This window comes from Emys orbicularis, chromosome 22, assembly GCF_028017835.1.
Source record: "Emys orbicularis isolate rEmyOrb1 chromosome 22, rEmyOrb1.hap1, whole genome shotgun sequence".
Classification (NCBI taxonomy): Eukaryota; Metazoa; Chordata; order Testudines; family Emydidae; genus Emys; species Emys orbicularis.
This window is the reverse complement of record NC_088704.1, coordinates 6,932,834-6,951,512: the sequence shown is the minus strand read 5'-3', so window position 1 is coordinate 6,951,512 and position 18,679 is coordinate 6,932,834. Positions and strand designations below refer to the sequence as shown.

Sequence of the window (18,679 nt, the reverse complement as noted above, 5' to 3'; positions counted from 1 at the left end):
AAGCTCTGAAGCAGGATCCACTGGAGGTGCTGAGTTTGTGGTGGATATTAAAACGCAAAGTAATAATTGGGCCGTGCAGCTGTGCATTATGTACCACTTTGTATGTGTAGCTGTGATTAACATGCACCTCTAAAGGGCACCTGAGCGCTAACTGCAGTGGCAGGAACAGGTGTGTGAGAGTAATGAAGGCATAGCATGCTAGAAAGAGCTTCTAGCTTAGGGTCTAGGGCTTCTAGCTTAGGGTCTAGGGCTTCCTTGGATGGTGTTCTCTTTATTTACAAAACTTCTTAGATTGCCAGATTCCAGGAGTCCTTGTCCAGAGTTTGTTAGCATCAACTTGGTCCCATGTTCCCTTGTTTGGCAAAAGTGCTGAGCAGGGGATTGGGGTTTCACCCCCTCTGCTCAGGGGATCATGTTCCACCACTTGAAGGAGAAGGGTTTCCGGATGACGTTGGTGCCGCAATGGATCTCCCCAGATAGGGTGTGGTAGGAGAAAAAGTCATTGATGAAGATGCAAACCAGGCCCAGCGGCTCCAGCAGGGAGCGAACGTTCTCTTCCAGGCAGCACTGCCCGTCGACAATCGGCCCAAACGGCTTCGGGATGCCCAGGTGTTTCCCCAAGACGATCATGTTCACCTGCAGCCAGGAGAAAAGGGACAGATGGACAACAGCCAGACATGGTCCCACGAGAGCATCTCCAGTGTTTTACATGTAACCCCGTCTTGTGTCCTATCCTCTTAGCTAGAACTGGGCTCAATTATTCAACCAAAACTTTTTTTTTTTTTAAACTAAAAAATGCAGATTCAGTGACACTCAATTGTTTTATGAATTTGTGTTGATTTCACAGAATTGTTCATTTAAAAAAAAAATCTTTAATCCCCCCAAAATCAAAACTTTTCATTTTACTATTTTCCTCATGGAAATGTTTCCATTTTTCATTCTGAAACAACTCTTTGCTTTGAAATTTCCTGTCATTTTATTTTAAAGTTGTTTTTCAAAAATTAAAAAATGATCCGAATCAAAATGAAACGTTTCGAGTGGAACAAAACTTTTCCTTCAACCCCTCAACCATTGTTTTTTACTCTGTGCTGAAAACGTCAATCATTTTCTTTTTGGTCCGACCCAAAATGGTTTCCCCCCTGACTTTTCTAAATCACCACAGAACTGAAAAATCTGTCATTTGCTCAGCTCTCCTTTCAACCTTCCTGCATTTAGTGGGGAGGTCTCGCTTAGGGTGACCAGATGTCCCGATTTTATAGGGACAGTCCCGATTTTGGGGTCTTTTTCTTATATAGGCTCCTATTACCCCTCACCCCCGTCCCGATTTTTCACACTTGCTGTCTGGTCACCCTAGTTTTGCTTTCTGTCTGAGACCCATTCTCTGAGGGCATGGGAGCTGAAGGAGTTCAGGAGGTCACCAGACAGAAGGAGAAAGAGCGGGAAATTATGGAAGATAAGGACCGAGTGCTTGGCAGGGGGGAGCAAAGTGGGGAAGAGGAGTCTGATGGGCAATGCAGAGGATGGAACAGAAATGAGAAGCAACTGCACGAGCAGGACGGTCCCCTCACCATGTCTGGGAAGAAAGCGTCCGCTCGAGAACTGTTCAACACGAACAGCTGAGGGATATCAATGATGTCTTGCTCAGTCAGTCCCAGCTCCTCCTTAAGGGTATGTCGATTCCAGTCAATGCAGCTCTGGGGAAAGAAAGGATTGGAGAGGAGGGAGGCGATTATGGGCCAGTTGGGAAGCGTGGAGCGAAAGCGCTGTATTTCTGCTGCTTGTGATTTGCAGCGACAGACGTGCAGGTAACCCCGGAGTCTGTATGCGGAGTTTTATTGGGATACGTTAATGTCCCAGGGCAAATATTCTACCCCTTCTAGATGTTGTCAGGAGTCACTGTACTGTCCATCCCTGTTATCAGCTTGAAGCAAGAGGATACAACATAGCAACGCCATGAGGCACCTGATTGAAAGCCCATTGTGTTCAATGGAAAGATTCCCGTTCAGATCAATGAGCTTTGACCCCTGAAGCCTCTCATTCTCCCCTGTCCACACCGGGCCCCCCCCCCCACCTGAATGTTGTTGCACATGGCCCCCTGACACCAGATACCATGTTCTCCGCTCCTTTTGTACCATTAGATGCTTTAAACCACTGCTCCATTGCAGCTGGTCTTTCCTGTGCTTTTCTGCTCTCCTTTCTACGCAGCACCTGGTCTGGAGCCGCTGTTACAGCACGAAGGTTGTAACTTGCTATCCACTAGAAATCCCCCCTTGCTTTGCTATAAAAGATGCCCTCCCTCAGACATGTCGCGTATGTAGTCTTTAGGTAGAGGATGTGATGCTGTATGGCCATTTATAATATTATTGATACCAATATTACAAATTTCAGAGTAGCAGCCGTGTTAGTCTGTATCCGCAAAAATAACAGGAGTACTTGTGGCACCTTAGAGACTAACAAATTTATTAGAGCATAAGCTTTCGTGGGCTACAACCCACTTCTTCGGATGCAATATTACAAAATTGCCATGATCTTACAAGGTACGCCATGTAAGGTATCAGAGGAAAAGTTATGGTTTTCTAAGTATGATCATCTTGTTTATAAGTGTGTATCATCTTTGTATTTTGAGTTATAAATATGTGTGATATAGCTCTATCTCAAACTTGTGCTGTGCTTCGGGGTGACACCCCCAGACAGATTGGCATCAGCACTATCTACCCTGTTGGATGGCCCATCAAGGACAATCAGCTTTACAAGGAGCCCATTGAGAGAAGCCAGGGGCTACACCTATGAGTCAGCAGGACATGCAGGGACAAGGACACGCCTGTGGACAGGGACACCAAGACCTTTTCCATGCCCATGTGCTGTGAGTTTGTGTTTGGGACAAAGGATTTTCAAGCCACATGGCAAAGGATATAAAAAGGCAGCTGCATCTTCTCCATTTTATCTTCACTCCTGCTTCTCACCTCTGGAGTAACTTCTCTACAATCTGAAGCTTTGAACAAAGGACTGATAGACCCATCCAAGCTTTGGGTGTGTTCCAGAGGGACTTTACAAGCCAGCTAACTCACCAATGCTGCTATGAACCTGATATACAGACTCTGAAGTCATATTATGTATCTGATACCTTTGACCATTTAACAACTCTCTTCTCTTTTCCTTTCTTTTATAATAAATGTTTAGTTTTAGATACAAAAGGATTGGCTGGCAGCATGGTATCTTGGATAAGATCCAAACTAGAATTGATCTGGTAATGTGGCTGGCCCTTTGGGGATCAGAAGAACATTTTGTATACTGAGTAGAGTTTTAAATAACTTCTCACTTTACTGGATCTATTTGCTGATTGGGAACCTGAGACTGGAATGCAAGAAAGGGGGCTGTGTGATTTCTTTTTGGTTTGCTTCTTGATAAGCAGTGTGGGGGATCAGGAGCACAGTTTGTGACTGGTTGGTGAGTCTAACTACAGTGTTAACCACCAGTTTTGGGAGCAGCCTGCCCTGACTTTGGCATTTTCACTGTGGGCTACCCGGGCACAGAGGAGGTGGGGAATTTTGAGGTTAATTTGAGAAGATGGACATAATCTGACCATCCAACTAGAACATCTTCAGGATTTAGCTAGAGATCGACCGGGGTGGTCTTGATCTGCAAGGAGACTACCTCCTTTTGGGGTGTGCCGTGATGATGATGAAGAGCATTACTCAGTATGGGTAGCTGACCCTCTGCACTTGGTGGAATTCATGAACTTCACCCCCCCTCCTCCCCGGTCAGACCTCAGCCTCTTCATGGATCACATCCAAGGTGACTCTGGGACAAAGCCCATGAGCTGATCTGCTCAAGCTGCAGGAGGATGCATGCTCCTTCAATAGGGGGGAGCCATAGGACTTCTAGGGTGCTGCATTTGGTATTGCTGGGGTCTTTTCAGGCCTTCCCTCTTCCCCACTCCTACCTGCACGAATTCACTGTTACTCCTCAGGGTCTCATCAGCCAGCATCTCGTCTATTGTTATGGTCTGCACGTTCTCCAGCCCTGGGAGGAAAGGAATACAGCAAGTGAGACCCACCTGCCGGCCTCTGTGAGTGCCAGAGGCGTCCTGACTGAGCCACTCACCGGCAAACTGGGCCGCGTTGCCGTGCCCCTCTCTTTGTTTCTCCTTGAACAGCTTGTAGCAGGCATCGGGGCTGGCCAAGAGCAGCCGGAAACCCTTAACGGAGAGAGTCAGTCAGTGTCTGGCCTTGTCTCCATTAGACTTCTCCCTCCGAGATCTCCCATCTCCCTGGTTCAGCCTCACTGGTGACACAATGGTGGGAGAGCTCATGCAGCCGAGGCACTGGTGTTCACCGGCACTTGATGCGTTCCTTCACGCAGACCTGCTCTGAGCATGCTCTCAGCCACCACTGGCTGCCGGAATCCTGTCTACACTAGAGTGCCCCCTGTTGCTATCTCTGGGGGAGCGGAACCAACGGAAGCAGCAGTGGGGAAATTGGGGCCAAAAAAGACCCTCACAAGCGGCTGTTTGGTCTAGTACATCCAGGCAATGGACCAGGTAGGGGCCTGGGAATCAGCAGATGTGGGTTCTAGCCCCAGCTCTGCTACAGACCTGCCTGTTCCACCCCACCTGCCTTATCTAGATTGCGAATGATTTGGGGCCAGGCTATCTATCACTTTGTGCTGGTACAGCTGGCCCCCAATTACAGCACTACTAGAATCATAGAATATCAGGGTTGGAAGGGACCTCAGGAGGTCATCTAGTCCAACCCCCTGCTCAAAGCAGGGCTAATCCCCAGACAGATTTTTGCCCCAGATCCCTAAATGGCCCCTTCAAGGATTGAACTCTCAGCTTCACAGGCCAATGCTCAAACCATTGAGCTGAAATATACATTACAATTAAAACTATGTGCATCTGACCCAAACTTCCTAGAACATTCCTTTTCATTTCATATGATTTCTCCCCCTCAAAATGATGAGTGATGGTGGAATTTCAGGGAATTGGAAGCTTTTTCCCCCCATGGAAGCATGAGAAAAATGAAAGGCAATTGCGGCTGAAAATCTGCATTTGGAACCAGAAGTGTAACGAGCCTGGTTCTGCTGAGTGGGGTGATCGCAGAATCAGGATGCAGCCATGTGCTTGGAGCTGTACAAGGTCCCAAAGAGAATCAGGTAACAGAGGCAAAGAGACTTTCTGTTAAAAATAGATGTTATTATTATTACATGATGCTGGCCCTTGAGGTAAGTCAGTGTGTCATCTCAGCCAAGTCACTTCCTCTGCCTCGGTTTCCCTAACCTGTAAAATGGCAACGCTATTTCCCCATCCTAACAGATGGGTTGCGGAGCTTATTTGATGTTTGCAGAGAGTCTCAGGTGAAAGTCACTAGAGGAATTCAAAGTATGGAACACAGCCAAATGTACATCCATGTGGCTTACAGACTAAGTTGCTGGAAGAGTGTAACTATTATAGACACATATTCTGCGACTTCTCCCCCTCTAAAAGGAGGCAGTACAGTCTAGTAGGTAGGGCACCAAGCTGGGAAGTAGGAGATGCATTTTCTATTCCCAGCTCTGCCACAGACTCACCGTTTGACCTTGGGCAAGTCACTTTCCCCTCCCCTCTGCCTCGATTTCCCCATCAATCAAATGGGAGGAATGCTCCCCAACCTCTGTAAATTGGTTCCAGAGACGCAGATGAAGAATGCTCTCCAAGCGCCAAGCCTGACTGGAAGGGAGGGAAGGGCTGGTTAGAAACATCACCTGGTGAGTGGTACCTTCCTATCGGGGGCTGGAACAAAGCTCAGGAATTCATCGACGTGACCCACACTCAGCCAGTCAGAGTAGAGCTCCACGGGGGGCTGCACCTTCTGGGCATAGAGAAAGTCCCTGACGGCCTTTGTCATCCTCCTGCCGCCCGACCTGGGAACTCAGATGGAGGGGAGAACATAGGAGTTGGTAGAAGTCCCAGAAGTCCCGACTCCCAATCCTCCCTTGTAACTAGCTTTGTCTTGATAAAAACAGCCAATACTCTGCTATTCTGAAACAAAGCCTTTGTTTGACCTTTCCAAATGCCTGAGTTTGTTCTTTTAATGCGATTCCATGGAATGTCCCACGTAAACGCCACGCCAGATTCATGGGGGGGAGGGGGGGGAGGGTGTTTATCTCAGTGAACAGACTTCTTTGTAAAGCAGGGTTCTTTATTACACAAAGCACATCTCAGTCCTCTTGTTTTAGCTGAACCACCTCGTACTGGCTGCCCGGAACAGCTGCTGAGTTCCAGTCACCAGCCTTTCGGAGCAGAGCAAACCAGCCTCCACTCACTCCAGGCGTTTAACCTTTTCTGAGCCTGCCTCTCCCTTGCCCTGCTGTCTGTGGGGTCAGTCCCACCAGTGCAAAATGGCTGTAGACATCAGAATGGTAGCAGCTTGTACGCATGCGCTGGGGGGAAATGATACTGCATTGGGTGCAAGCCAATGGGGACTCAAGCCCGTAAACGCTATATTTTAATTTTGATCTCTAATAGGTTGACATGCACAGTGGAGTTCGAATGACTTTATTATATGGGGAATTTAGGTCCCACTCTTAACCCACTGAGTAGCACTTATCCATGCTAGCGGTCCCACTCGGATCAGTGCGACTCAGAGCAAGGAAGGGTCGCAGAGCAATCAGATTTCCATTGCTCGAACTGAGAAATGGGCCCAAGCTGCAGAACTCAGATCCAAATGTCTCCATCGGTTGGTGGTGTCCCGATCGGGGGGGTTGGGTTAAGCCATTCTAAAGTCACAGAGGTCAACTCCAACTCCAAGTGTGGGGATATTAAAAACCAGACTTCCACTCTGGTCCTTCCTCTAGCCGAACATCATGGCTGGTGAATTCTTCCGCAGCAAGAAGCAGGATTGTTCTTCCAGACCCTGGTACTGACAATGTCACTTGGATCTACTGGTTCTGCAGAGCTGCCAGCTTGGTGAATCTCCCAGCAGATTTGAAGCAGAATGCTTTCTTGGTGGGATAACAGGTGTCTCCTAGGTCGGCGGGCAGGGATCCCACTCTCTGTCCATATAACGAAAGTAAGTGGAATCACTTCTTCCTCCACTTATGCTTCACTGTCCACCAGCCCGCACTGTAAGTATATTACCTTGCTACACAGGCTGGTAACAGTGGAGGTGGTGAGATGAGCCGTGACCTGCTTCCTTGGACAGAACACCTGTAGGTGGTGCTTGGAGATACACGTCTCTGAGCAAACGTGACCCCAGGAGCTTGTTAAATAAGAACGCTCCAGGAGACTTCCTATTCCTGTAACTCAGGGCGGTTGGATTAGATAAGGCTCTTCCCCTGCTGCTACCATGTTCTATCAAAGTGCGTTCCAGGGTCATCAAGTCTATTCGCTCTGGGGATGGCTGGCGCCTAAGGTTGTGTGTTCAAACTGCAAGCCACTGAAGTGTGCTCCACTGAAACGAGGGGCAATACTGGCCAACGGGCCAGGATGGCCTGGTGGTTCAGATGCCAGCCTGGGCTGACCAGCCTTTAGCTTCCTGCTCTGCCACAATCATCCCCTGTGACCCTGGGCAAGTCACCTTGGCTCTCCCTGCCTCATTTCTCCTTCTGTAAAATGGGGCCATAGCATGGCCCCATCTCCCAGCGGCGTTGTGAGGATAAATACATCAAAGACTGTGAGATGCTCAGATACTGTGGTGATGGGAGCCATATAAGCATGGTATCTAGCTAGAAACAGCAGGGTGTGATCTTGTTGCCCATCCCCTCCCATTGCATGATAAAGACTTTGCCTTTTAGAGGCAGTTGGGGTGTGTGTAAGTTCCTCTGATTTCATTAACATCTCTGTACAGAAGGGGGCTCAGACGCTGCATCTCCACGTGGTTAAAAAAACCCTCTTCCATGTTAAGGAGATAACAGACCTGAAGCAGCTGAAGTGACAGATAGCAGAGGGAACGTGAACATTCTCTCTGCTGTTTTTGAGGCTTCAGCAGCAAGCTGACAGTGCTGGTTGTAGGGGACGGTCGCACCACTGCAGACATTAGTAGTGAGCTATTAACCTACCTGCATCTGCAAATTTCCCCTCCATCTCCCCACGCGGGAGCTTTCCCCCCGGGGCCTTTATTCCGCTAGCTGCACCTTTAATCCTCTCTCACACCAAGACCTCATGCGCCTCCCTCACCTGGGCAAGCTGCTTCCAATGAGGATCCTTCCCAGCGGGTACGTCTTCCCTTGGACAGTCACCGGAGGGCTGACATCCAGATTGCCAAAGGAGTCGAGGCTGGAGACGTGTCCGTGAGGAGGTACTCGGGTCACGTAGCCAAAATCAGGGCCCTTTCGGGGACGAGAACAACACAACGCACCGTCCAGTTAGGCGCGCTGTTCATTGCGGTGATGAGCTGCGGTCAGAGCATGTGCTAAAGGCTTGACCTGCCCGTCTAAAATAATCCTTACCCAGGCTGGGTATGGGGAAGAGCAGAGGAGCCAACCTTCTAGGCAAGGAAATCCCCTCCTATCCTGACCCTGCCAGGAGGGGGCGCTGTTCCTTTCAACCAATAGTTCCTCACCCCAATAAAACCTATCATTGGAGGGTAAGCATTCAACCTCCTTCGCGAAACCAAATAATACTAGCTCTAGATCACACTTGGGCACCTCCCTGAAGTGGCAGAACATGCACCACCCATTCCCAGGTGTTCTTGGCTTTTGTTCCCAGCTGGGGAGAGATGTAAGACAACAAGAAGCAATCAGAGAAAGAGCTGGGCTGGGCTAGTTTAAGCCCCACTGGTCCAGCATGGCTCTCTGACTCCCTCTGGTGACTAGTCTGAGAAGGGGTTATGAGTACAGCTATGCAGAGGATGGATTTTTCAGTTCGCTGGCGATTCCAAAGAAAATTGGAAAAGGGGCTGTTTCGGGTTGAACTGAAAATGAAGATTTTTCGGTGAATCGAAAAGTCAAAACATTGTGAGCGGGGTTGAGTGATGCGTTTCCTTTGACCTGACTCCAATTTTCATTCCATTTGGGGCATTTTAACAAGAAGCCAAGATTCACAAAATACAGAGGAGCAGCTTGTCTCCGTATAACTCTCAGCCCAGGCCCTGAGAAACCTAGGTTTAGTGCCCTGCTGAAGAGAAAGGATTTGAACTCAGATCTCTCATATTGCTAAAGAGCAGCCTAGCTACTGAGCCACAGGGACAGTTTTCTTTCTTGCTCATTCCCCCCCTACTTTTCCACTCTGTAGAACTAATTAAATGTGTTATCAGCACAGGGCTCTAAACTTGCATCTCCCTCACCCTCTGGAGGTGCCCCACGCATCAGGCTGTAGAGTTGCTCTCACGCTTTCATTGCCCCATGACTGACAGCAAATAATTGATACACACACACACACAGACACACACACAAAATTCATCACACACTTCTCCCCTGCTCCAATCTGAACTAACACTTGCATTAGCTTGATGTACCTAGCTGTTGGAGATCAGTTTTATAGTCCCTTGACTCCACCCCCTTTTTAGTTTCATCCAATCATCCCTCTCCAATGGAACTTCCCCCACTCCGGGACCCCCTCCCCCACCTTTTTTTAAAAAAGTGTTTTTGTTTTAGCCATCAAAGCAAGTGGCCCCTTAGCGTCCCCAGGCGAGGACGGAATATGGAGCCCCCAGCACCAACCGCCCATGAACCCTCGAAGACAACAGCCAAGAATATGAGGCCAAGTGACTGTGGGGCAGGTTCAGTGGGAGGCTGTGGTGCTGTTCCTGGCACAGGTGGTGCTGTGTGGGAGGGTATAAAGATCCGTAGTCACAAGCCCCCTTCCTCCCATCACAGGACGTAGAAAGTTAGTATAGTCTCCGCTCGCAAAATGCTCCTGGGTCTGGAGGCATTACAGACAAACGCGCACAAACACCCCGCTCAGGTAAGAGTGGCCAGACCTCTGCTTTGTGTAACATAACTGCGAAAGGAAAGAGCAAAGCGAGTCTGCTTCTAACTTTGCACAGGGCTTGGTCTTGTGTTCAGTGAAGTGTTGTTTGGATTAATTCTTGAACAGCCGGGCTCTCTAGCCCTTTCTGGAGGATGGCTCTGTTGCAATAAGTGAGAGATTTCTTTTCCAGCGAGAAGTCTCTGCAGAAAAGCTTGGGGGGACAGGACATAGTGGTTGATGGTTGGCATTGCTTAGAATCAGCCTGTGACGAAGTGGGACTGTTCTTAATGTTTCCTCTGAATACTGTGTGGGTGCCTCAGTTTCCCCTATGCATTTCTTAAGTCTCCAGTGTGCATAAATGGCCAACACTCTGTCTCCTGGCAACAAATGGCCAGGGACCTTCCCCCCTGCAAGGGGATAGCTAAAGGTGAACAAAGAGATCAGGTGACCTCCTGGCCTGGGAGAGAGACAAAGGGCAGAAAGGAGGGGCTGGAGGGGGGCGGGAAGTGAGGGAGCTGGGCTGGAGCTGGCTGGGGACGGGAAGTGAGGGCAGACGGGGGTTGTCTGCCTCGCTGGGCCCCAGAATGGACCCAGCTGAGGGATCCCGTTCTCTGTACCTACAAGCTCTGTTTTAGACCGTGTTCCTGTCATCTAATAGACCTCTGTTTTACTGGCTGGCTGAGAGTCACGTCTGACTGCGAAGTGGGGGTGTGTGCAGGACCCTCTGGCTTCCCCAGGACCCCGCCTGGGCGGACTTGCTGTGGGAAGCGCACGGAGGGGCATATGCTGAATGCTCCAAGGTCAGACCCAGGAAGGTGAAGCCGTGTGAGCTTCTTGCCCTGAAGACGGTCTGCTCCGAGGGAGAGGAGGCTCCCCAGAGTCCTGACTGGCTTTGTGGGGAGCAGTTCCAGAGCATCGCCCGGGGACTCCGTGACACAGCCGCCCAGGGCAAACTCTCCTGCTGAGTCTGTGGGTTCAGGCCTTGCAGGGAGAGAAGCCAGATGTAAAACACGAGTGATTCCGTCCTCTGGCATCAGACTGGGACATCAGAGGCTAACCTGGGAGTGATCCCGCTGAAGTGAGTGGGGTTGTGGCCCTGTACAATGGAGGTAAGCCAAAGGAGACTGCTGCCCTGGGTTTGATTGTCTGACCCATCTATTGCAAGCAGTAGGGTTTTTCTGAGGGTTAGCGCAGTGGGCCTTTAATGGATGCTAGTTGCTTCTCGGACGTGTGCTCTAATTAATGTGTGCTGAATGGTGCTTCTGCATTTAGAACTTCTAATCTGCACATGGACACCCGATGAGTAAACTCACCAAAGTCAGAAGGAACCCTCCAAGCAGACCCCAAATGAGCAACATCCCCTCTCCAGGGCGGTGAGTTCCAGGAGACTGGATGACACCGAGCGGCCAAACCTCACCCCGCCCCCAGGATCAGGAACCCCCTGGAGAGAGTCTGTTCTCGGCCACTTCAAAAAATAGTTACAAACCAGAATCCTTCGAAAAGCAAAATCCTTCAGGCCTCTGTCCCGGGGGGAGTCAAAGACCACGGGGAACGTCTTGTGGGGAGCCTCCACGTAGCCAAACTCTATCTCGTCCTGTTGTGGGGAGAAAGCGGGGAGGGGGTCTCTTACAGCAGCAGCGCTATCAGTCGCTGGCTAGTGGGAACGTGTGGTGTGGGCTGAGCGTGTGTGGGGGGTGTTTGGGTGCCCTGGTGGTGGACACGCCAGGGATTGAACTGCCGGTTGCACACATAGCTGGGGGTGGCAACAACTCCAGGGGGGCCTATAATACCCACTCACCAGTGGCTTACACTTGTATATGCCAAACCTTGTTCTCTCCTTCAATCCCATCCTTGATACATGCTATTCCCGCAGGGCCTATGAACCCTCGTCCTTCCCCTTCAGGCTGCGTTAATTAAGCGGAGGATCACAAATATGAAATAGACCCCACATGACAAGAGAGCGTGGTTTTCCTTTCTCCCCCAGTGCCTGGAAAATGATGCCTTGGGTAATGCCAGCTGGGAGAGTCATTGCTGACAGCGAAGGGGTGGCTGGCAGGGTCCAGCTACCTATCTGGCGTCATTTGTATAGTCCTGATTGACGTAGTATCCAACCGCTGATCAAAACACCACCTACCGATGAATGTCACCAGTTTTTATTTATTTGATTCTGGCCCCAGATAAGGCTCCTAATCCCTGTTGGCTTGGTTTGGGTTTTGAGGAAGCAGTGGTGATACGCTACTCTGAGTGGCAGTGTGATCTAGTGGCCAAAGCACTGGCCTGGGACTTGGAAGACCTGGGTTTATCCCTGGCCTGTTGGGTGAGCTTGGTTTTTGCCGCCCCGTGCCTCAGTTTCCCCATCTGTAAAATGGAGATCGTGATAAAGCACTTTGGGATCTACTGATGAAAAGTGCTAGGTAAGAGTCATGTATTATTACCTGGATCCAGCGGTCATGCTGGTTTTCAACCTCAGGGCAGATGGTCAGCTTGCAGTTGGCTTTCCTCACTAGGGCTCTCATAGCCTCCAAAAAGTCCCCATTAGAGTTGGAGTCTCTCTCCATGCTGGAAGGAAAATGAGTAAAGAGAGGAACCTACATGGAGCAGAGGGGTCAATGCGTTACGGGGAATGGGTCACAGGGACCCAGCCAGAATCCAAACTGTGCCCTGCGCTCCCCATTCACAGGCTGCTCCGTTTGTTAAATGTTTAGCTCCTGTGGAAGGAGGAACTTTGCAAAACGGCGGCATGACAAATGGGGGGGCCTTGATCCTCATCCTATTTCAATGGATGCCAGTGGCAGCAGGTCCAGGTTCTTCAACATTTGGACTGGGGAGAACAGGAGAGCGAGCCTGCAACACGTCTTCCCCTGTAGACGGGGCTAGATTGTCCGGGGGTGGGTAGGGGGGTGGAGGACAATACTCAAGGAGAATCTTTGGCTGCGTAGTACACACACCTGTGCTACTTGAACTAAAGGAGCAAGTCTGTTAGTTGGCAGCAGTAGAAGGTTGTTCTCCTGCATACGGGCCATTGTACTGGGATGCGTAACACACTGTGTGAGTGTGATACACATGTTCCCTCTGTGCTCCTCTGAGCTGCGGACTCCACCCCACCCCAATATGGACTGGTGACTGAAATGATCAGTCGTATCGCTCTCACCTGCAGACAAAAACCTCCAAAGGCTGCAGGGTGTTGGGCGTCATTATCCACGGGGCCACCCGGAAGACCACGGTGTCTGTGAAAACGGGGGTGTCTGGTGCGTTCTATAGGCAACAAGAGATGAAAATCACTGAGCCCCGAGCAAAAGCAAAACCCGGTCTTTGAAGGCTCCGAAATGAAGGACTCAGAACCCAGCTGTGCACTACTCTCCACTAGGGGGCACCGCAGCAGTGACAGAACTTACGGGAACCGAACGGCAGAGCAAGCCGAGCAGAAGATGGAGCGCTCCTGGCAAGAAACGCCCTTAAATTGCAAGTGTGCAGCTAAGGAGGGTCACCCGATAGTTGGTTTGCCACTTCGCTTAGGAGGCCATCTCCACGCAGGGTGCAGGGGGTGCTGGCCATTCTCATGGCTTTTTCATGACCCTTTCTTTTCCCCACCGGCAGGGAGCGGTCTTCTCCAGTGCCACTCCAAGCCCCTTCCCATGGGAAAATAGGCTGCAACCACAGTCTGAGTTTTGGAAGGGCTCGCCAGGGAGAGCTGAGTTGGTTTAACCTCTGCTGTATGTGTTTTCTCTCTGCTGGGGGGCCTGGCTAACCTAATGACATAGACGTGCTCAGGAGGTCCTGTCTTCACTGCACAGTAACCGACACTTGGTCCTGGTGTAACTGAGCTCCTCTCTAGCCCTGGCAATGTCGAACCATGAATGTGGGTAGGGGCAGGGCGTTAACTGCCGCGTGGGTAGCCGGGAACCCTCCAGCGTATCTAAGGCTACGGTTTAATCACGGGTATTTTTAGCAAAAGTCATGGACCGGTCACGGGCAAGAAACAAAAAAATCACAGCCCGTGACCGGTCCATGACATATACCATAAATACCCCTGATTGAATCTTGTGTGTGGGGGGGGGGGTGTGGCACCAGCTGCAGGGAGGGAGCCCCGTGGGGGCCTGTGACACCAGCTGTGCGGCGGGAGCCCCACTGCCGCTCCAGCCTCCGGGGGGGAGAAAGCCCTGGGGGCCTCGCTGCCGCTCCAGCCACTGTCAAGGGGGGAAAGCCCCTGGGGTGGGGGCAGCCGCTCCTCCAGCTGCCCCGGGATTGGTGCCGGGAGCCACCGAGCTGCGGTCGCTCCCGTGACTAACACGACCTCCGTGACGTCCTGCGACCTCTGTGACAAACACGGATCCCTAATCACATCACAAGCTGGCAACAAGCACAATCAAACGTAGTGTTTATGGCCCTTTAAAATGATGGTCATTCAGACTCGGGGTTCAGCCAGCAGCCCCCTCCTTTCAGCCAGAACAGGGCTCGAGGGGAGAGCCATGGAAAACACCAAACTGTCCAGGGGAAAGTTATTGATTGGGGTTAGAGCAGGTTCTCCTCATGGAGATCCCAGTGGGTGCCAGATTTGGCTGCAGGGGGTAGATGGGTGTTACAGGCCAGTCCACCTCATAGGGCATCTGGGAGAGGCTGGTTGAATTGACCTTATTCTGTTTTATGCTTCCTGATGTGCTCAAAAAGTGCTCCCAAGGGAAGGTTCCTCTCTGAGCAACTGACCAGAAGCTCAGGTTCTGGGAACCCCTGTTCAACACAATGAAAGTCCTGGCCAGAGTTGGGAGGCTGGAAATTCAGGGTTGTTTCTAATTTGTCTGAGCCTTTTGGTCTTTCCGAAACCCTCCTCCTGGGGAAGGGGACTACGTTGGCCTGGCCAGTGTCCTTGATCCTTGCCTCCCTACGTGATCATCCTTCCACTGGCTGAAAGGCGCTGCAGCTAGAAACATCTCTCTCTACTGCCCAGAGTCCAAGAGTGTATCGTACCTTATCGGAGACCTCTAGCAGGGTGACGCTGAAGGAAACCAGCCCTGAGAAGTCAGCGTCCGGGAAGGCCAATCCCTCGACGTAGAAGGTGTCCTCTTCTTCTCCGCTGGGACGATCCACTACGTAGGAGCGTTTATGCGACCCCAGCACATGCTTGTACTGGGCGAGTGAGCCACTGCCTAGGGACAGGAAGGAATACACACCACAGTGTGAACGGGACACTTCCCGGGGTGGACGGGGCGGCCAGGGGAAGGTGGGAAGAAGGTGGTGTATACCAAAGGAGAGCGTCTCCTGCATTATCCAGTGGATACAGTTAATATTCCTTTGGACACCCTGGAGCCAAAATTTTCAAGTGTGAGTTGTCTAAAGTTGGCCTCCTAAATCCATGGCCTCATTTTGGATGGGAGCTGCAGGGACTCAGCACTCAGCCATGGATTTAGGTGTTGAAATAAGAATCTGTTTGCCCAGCTTTGATCTAAGTGTCGTGCCCAAGTTCATAGAATCATAGAAGATCAGGGTTGGAAGGGACCTCAGGAGGTATCTAGTCCAACCCCCTGCTCAAAGCAGGACCAATTCCCAACTAAATCATCCCAGCCAGGGCTTTGTCAAGCCTAATCTTAAAAACCTCTAAGGAAGGAGATTCCACCACCTCCCTAGGGAACCCATTCCAGTGCTTCACCACCCTCCTAGTGAAAACGTTTTCCCTAATATCCAAGTTCACGCAATGAGTCAGTGGCAGTACCAGGATTAGAACGTGGGCCATCCTGGATACCAGCCGTGTATTTGTTCCCCTGGGTCACACTACCCACCTCTGAAGTTTGTCCTGCAAAAACTGACTTGCATCATGATTTGGTGGGGTGGGCGGGCTGGCAATCGTGTAGCAGAGCAATGCTCACCACTCATATGTATTTGGGCTCTGTAGGCAGTCAGGCCTGCCCCAGGCGAGCTTAGAAATGCCTAATGGAACGTCAAACCCAGTTAATCGTCGGAGACGAGCTGGTGTGAGAAGCAGACCTTGCCCTCTGAAATTTCAGCAGGCTGCTTCAAACAAAGCATTATTCTTTTTTTTTAATAACCCAAACTGTCTTGTAACCCAATCTTCTAAAAGGGCTAACGGAAGAGAATGCAGAGATGCTCAGAGGACAGGAAATACCTTTAAACTCGGAGGACATCAAATTGTACAGGAAAAATGAGTCGAAGGAACAGGAAATGGCACGAAACGCCTAAATTATCAAGAAAAATTACAAAGCCAGAGAAACCAGATGTAGAATGATATTGGCGGTTGAGAGCTGTAGCGTCATGCGCCGAATGTATTGTCAGATCACTGGACTTCAAGAGACTGCCATGGAGGAAGGATGGTCTTGGAGTTAAGGCTCCGGAGAGATGGATTCTGTTTCTGGCTCGGCCACAGGGTACGTTTACACTAGGAGGTAGGGGTGTGATTCCCAGCTCATGCAGAAATATTTGTGCTAACTCTCATCTGAGCTAGCACGCTAAAAGACAGTAGTGTAGCCACGGCGGCTGGGGGGAGCTGCCCCATGTATGTTCCTACGGGTTTGTACTTAGGCGAGTAGCCCATGCTTCTGCAGCTACACTGTTCTACTCACAGACTCCTTGTCCCTGAGTGGGGCCAGATTTAAACTCCTTGCTCACACTGCCAATCAGTTATTCACCAAGGAGGGGGACTGTTGGCAGCGTAAAGCATTTCCCAGTCTGGTCCTTAATTTCTAAGCGCCTCCATTGGGGTTGGTACGTTCCTGCTTCGTGTGGTATTGGAGACAGATGGCGGAACAATGTCTTAGTTCTGGTCTACACTGGGGGGGTGGGGGGGGATCGACCTAAGATACGCAACTTCAGCTACGAGAATAGCGACGTATCTTAGGTCGACTTACCTTAGGTCCTCACTGCCGCCACTCCCCCGTCGACTCCGCTTCCGCCTCTCGCCGCGGTGGAGTACAGGAGTCAACGGCGGAGCGATCGGGGATCGATTTATCGTGTCTACACTAGACGTGATAAATTGATCCCTGATAGATCGATCACTACCCGCAGATCTGGCGGGTAGTGTAGACGTACCCTTAGAAGTAGAACTGGGGGATGTTTTGGGGGAAAAACTTTTTTCCAGCAAAAAATCCAGATTGGGCGACACCGAAGCATGTTGCTGATTTGTGTCAATTTTCACTGAATTGTTTCGGTCAAAAAAAATCCACAGTTCTGGATTTTGACCTTTTCAAAATGAAACTTTTCAGTTTTCTGATTCAAAATGACTTTTCCGGTTTGAAATGTCCTTTAATTTTATTTCCAAGTTTTTCCAAAAGTCAGAAAATGTTCAAAAATGAAAGAAACATTTTATTTGGGGTTGAATGAAACATTTCATTTGACCCCAAACATTTTTTTTTTATGTTTAGAAATTTTCAGCAAATCAAAACATCTGTTTTTTGTCTAGTTCTGCTTAGCCATCCGAGCGCTGTTGACTTTCATGGATCTAGTTCATTTAGGCACTCAAGCGAATTCCACCTAAACTCGTTAATATATGTGAGTGGCTCAGATATTCTGGTGATGGGGCCACCCAAGCCCCTACATAGACAGGAAGGCTAAATACTCACCACTGGCATGGAAAACTCTCACTTTATCCACATCGGACACAGAAACATGAAGAACCAACTTGTAGTCAGCAAAGATGGCATTGGGGCCTTGGCTCCTCAGGATCATAAGTGACATGTCTTCAAGATCTTGGAAAGAGAAGAGATAGGCATTAGCCACTATTATTATTTGTATTATCATAATGCCTAGAAGGCCCAGTCATGGACCATTGTGCTAGGAGCTGTACAAACACAGAACAAAGAGACAAAGCTGCCTGTCCCCCAAAGAACTCATAGTCTAAGTATGAGACAAGAGACCACAGTAAGACAGGGGAATACAAGGAAACAATGAAACAACACTGGTCATTGTGACAGGCAGTGGTCTCAGAACACCAGCAGCCCACCCGTTGTCCAGTTTTCTGTAGGCTTTCTGGCAGAGGGGAGTTTTAAGGAGGGTTTGAAGCAGGAGAATGAGTTAGTTTTGCAGATGTCTATGAGGAGCTTCTCTGAAGCGTGAGGGGCAGCCTGGGAGAAAGCATGAAGGTGCTGGTTTGAAAATTTTGCAAGTGGGCAAAGGAGGCTGCCATCATGGGCTGATTGGAGGTGGGAGTCAACCTTTTGATAGGTTTCAGAGTAGCAGCCGTGTTAGTCTGTATCCGCAAAAAGAACAGGAGTACTTGTGGCACCTTAGAGACTAACAAATTTATTAGAGCATAAGCTTTCGTGGGCTACATGAAAGCTTATGCTCTAATAAATTTGTTAGTCTCTAAGGTGCCACAAGTACTCCTAACCTTTTGATATTGAATGAGAGATGATTGGGGGGGAGTGGGAGGAATATGTTGTGAAAGGCCTTGAAAGTGAAGACAAGTATCTTATCACAGTGACCTGTGGAGGTTTTCAATCTCAAGCCTTGAAACTTTGACTTTCCCAATTAATCGCACTGTTAAACAATCATAGAATACTATTTATATAAATATTTTGGGGTGTTTTCCACATTTTCAAATATACTGATTTCAATTACAACATGGAATACAACATGTATAGTGCTCACTTTATATTTATTTTTTATTATACAGTAAAAGCTATTTTATCAGGCACTTCACCAACTGGAAAGGTCTATAAACCAGCATTTCAGATCTTTGTTGAAAGTCCGGTTGGCGCAGGACTGGCAGGGGGTTAGGGCACAGGCATAGGCGGCGACTCCGTGGGTGCCTCCGGGGCTGGAGCACCCAGGGGGAAAAATTAG

General features: G+C 49.8%; 1 protein-coding gene across 1 annotated transcript in view; it reads right to left on the bottom strand.

The window, feature by feature from the left end:
* Positions 1–402: 402 nt before the first annotated feature.
* LOC135893499 (protein-arginine deiminase type-1-like) overlaps positions 403–18,679 on the bottom strand; it is a 36,639-nt gene continuing 18,362 nt past the window's right edge. Inside the window, exons 6-16 of the mRNA XM_065421330.1 lie at positions 17,458–17,583; positions 14,855–15,033; positions 13,041–13,144; positions 12,325–12,448; positions 11,376–11,483; positions 8,156–8,307; positions 5,757–5,901; positions 4,105–4,198; positions 3,944–4,023; positions 1,569–1,694; positions 403–636 (exon numbers count right to left, since the gene is read on the bottom strand). Of these exons, the coding sequence (XP_065277402.1) occupies positions 403–636; positions 1,569–1,694; positions 3,944–4,023; positions 4,105–4,198; positions 5,757–5,901; positions 8,156–8,307; positions 11,376–11,483; positions 12,325–12,448; positions 13,041–13,144; positions 14,855–15,033; positions 17,458–17,583 (1,472 nt within the window). The remainder of the gene's footprint in view (positions 637–1,568; positions 1,695–3,943; positions 4,024–4,104; positions 4,199–5,756; positions 5,902–8,155; positions 8,308–11,375; positions 11,484–12,324; positions 12,449–13,040; positions 13,145–14,854; positions 15,034–17,457; positions 17,584–18,679) is intronic.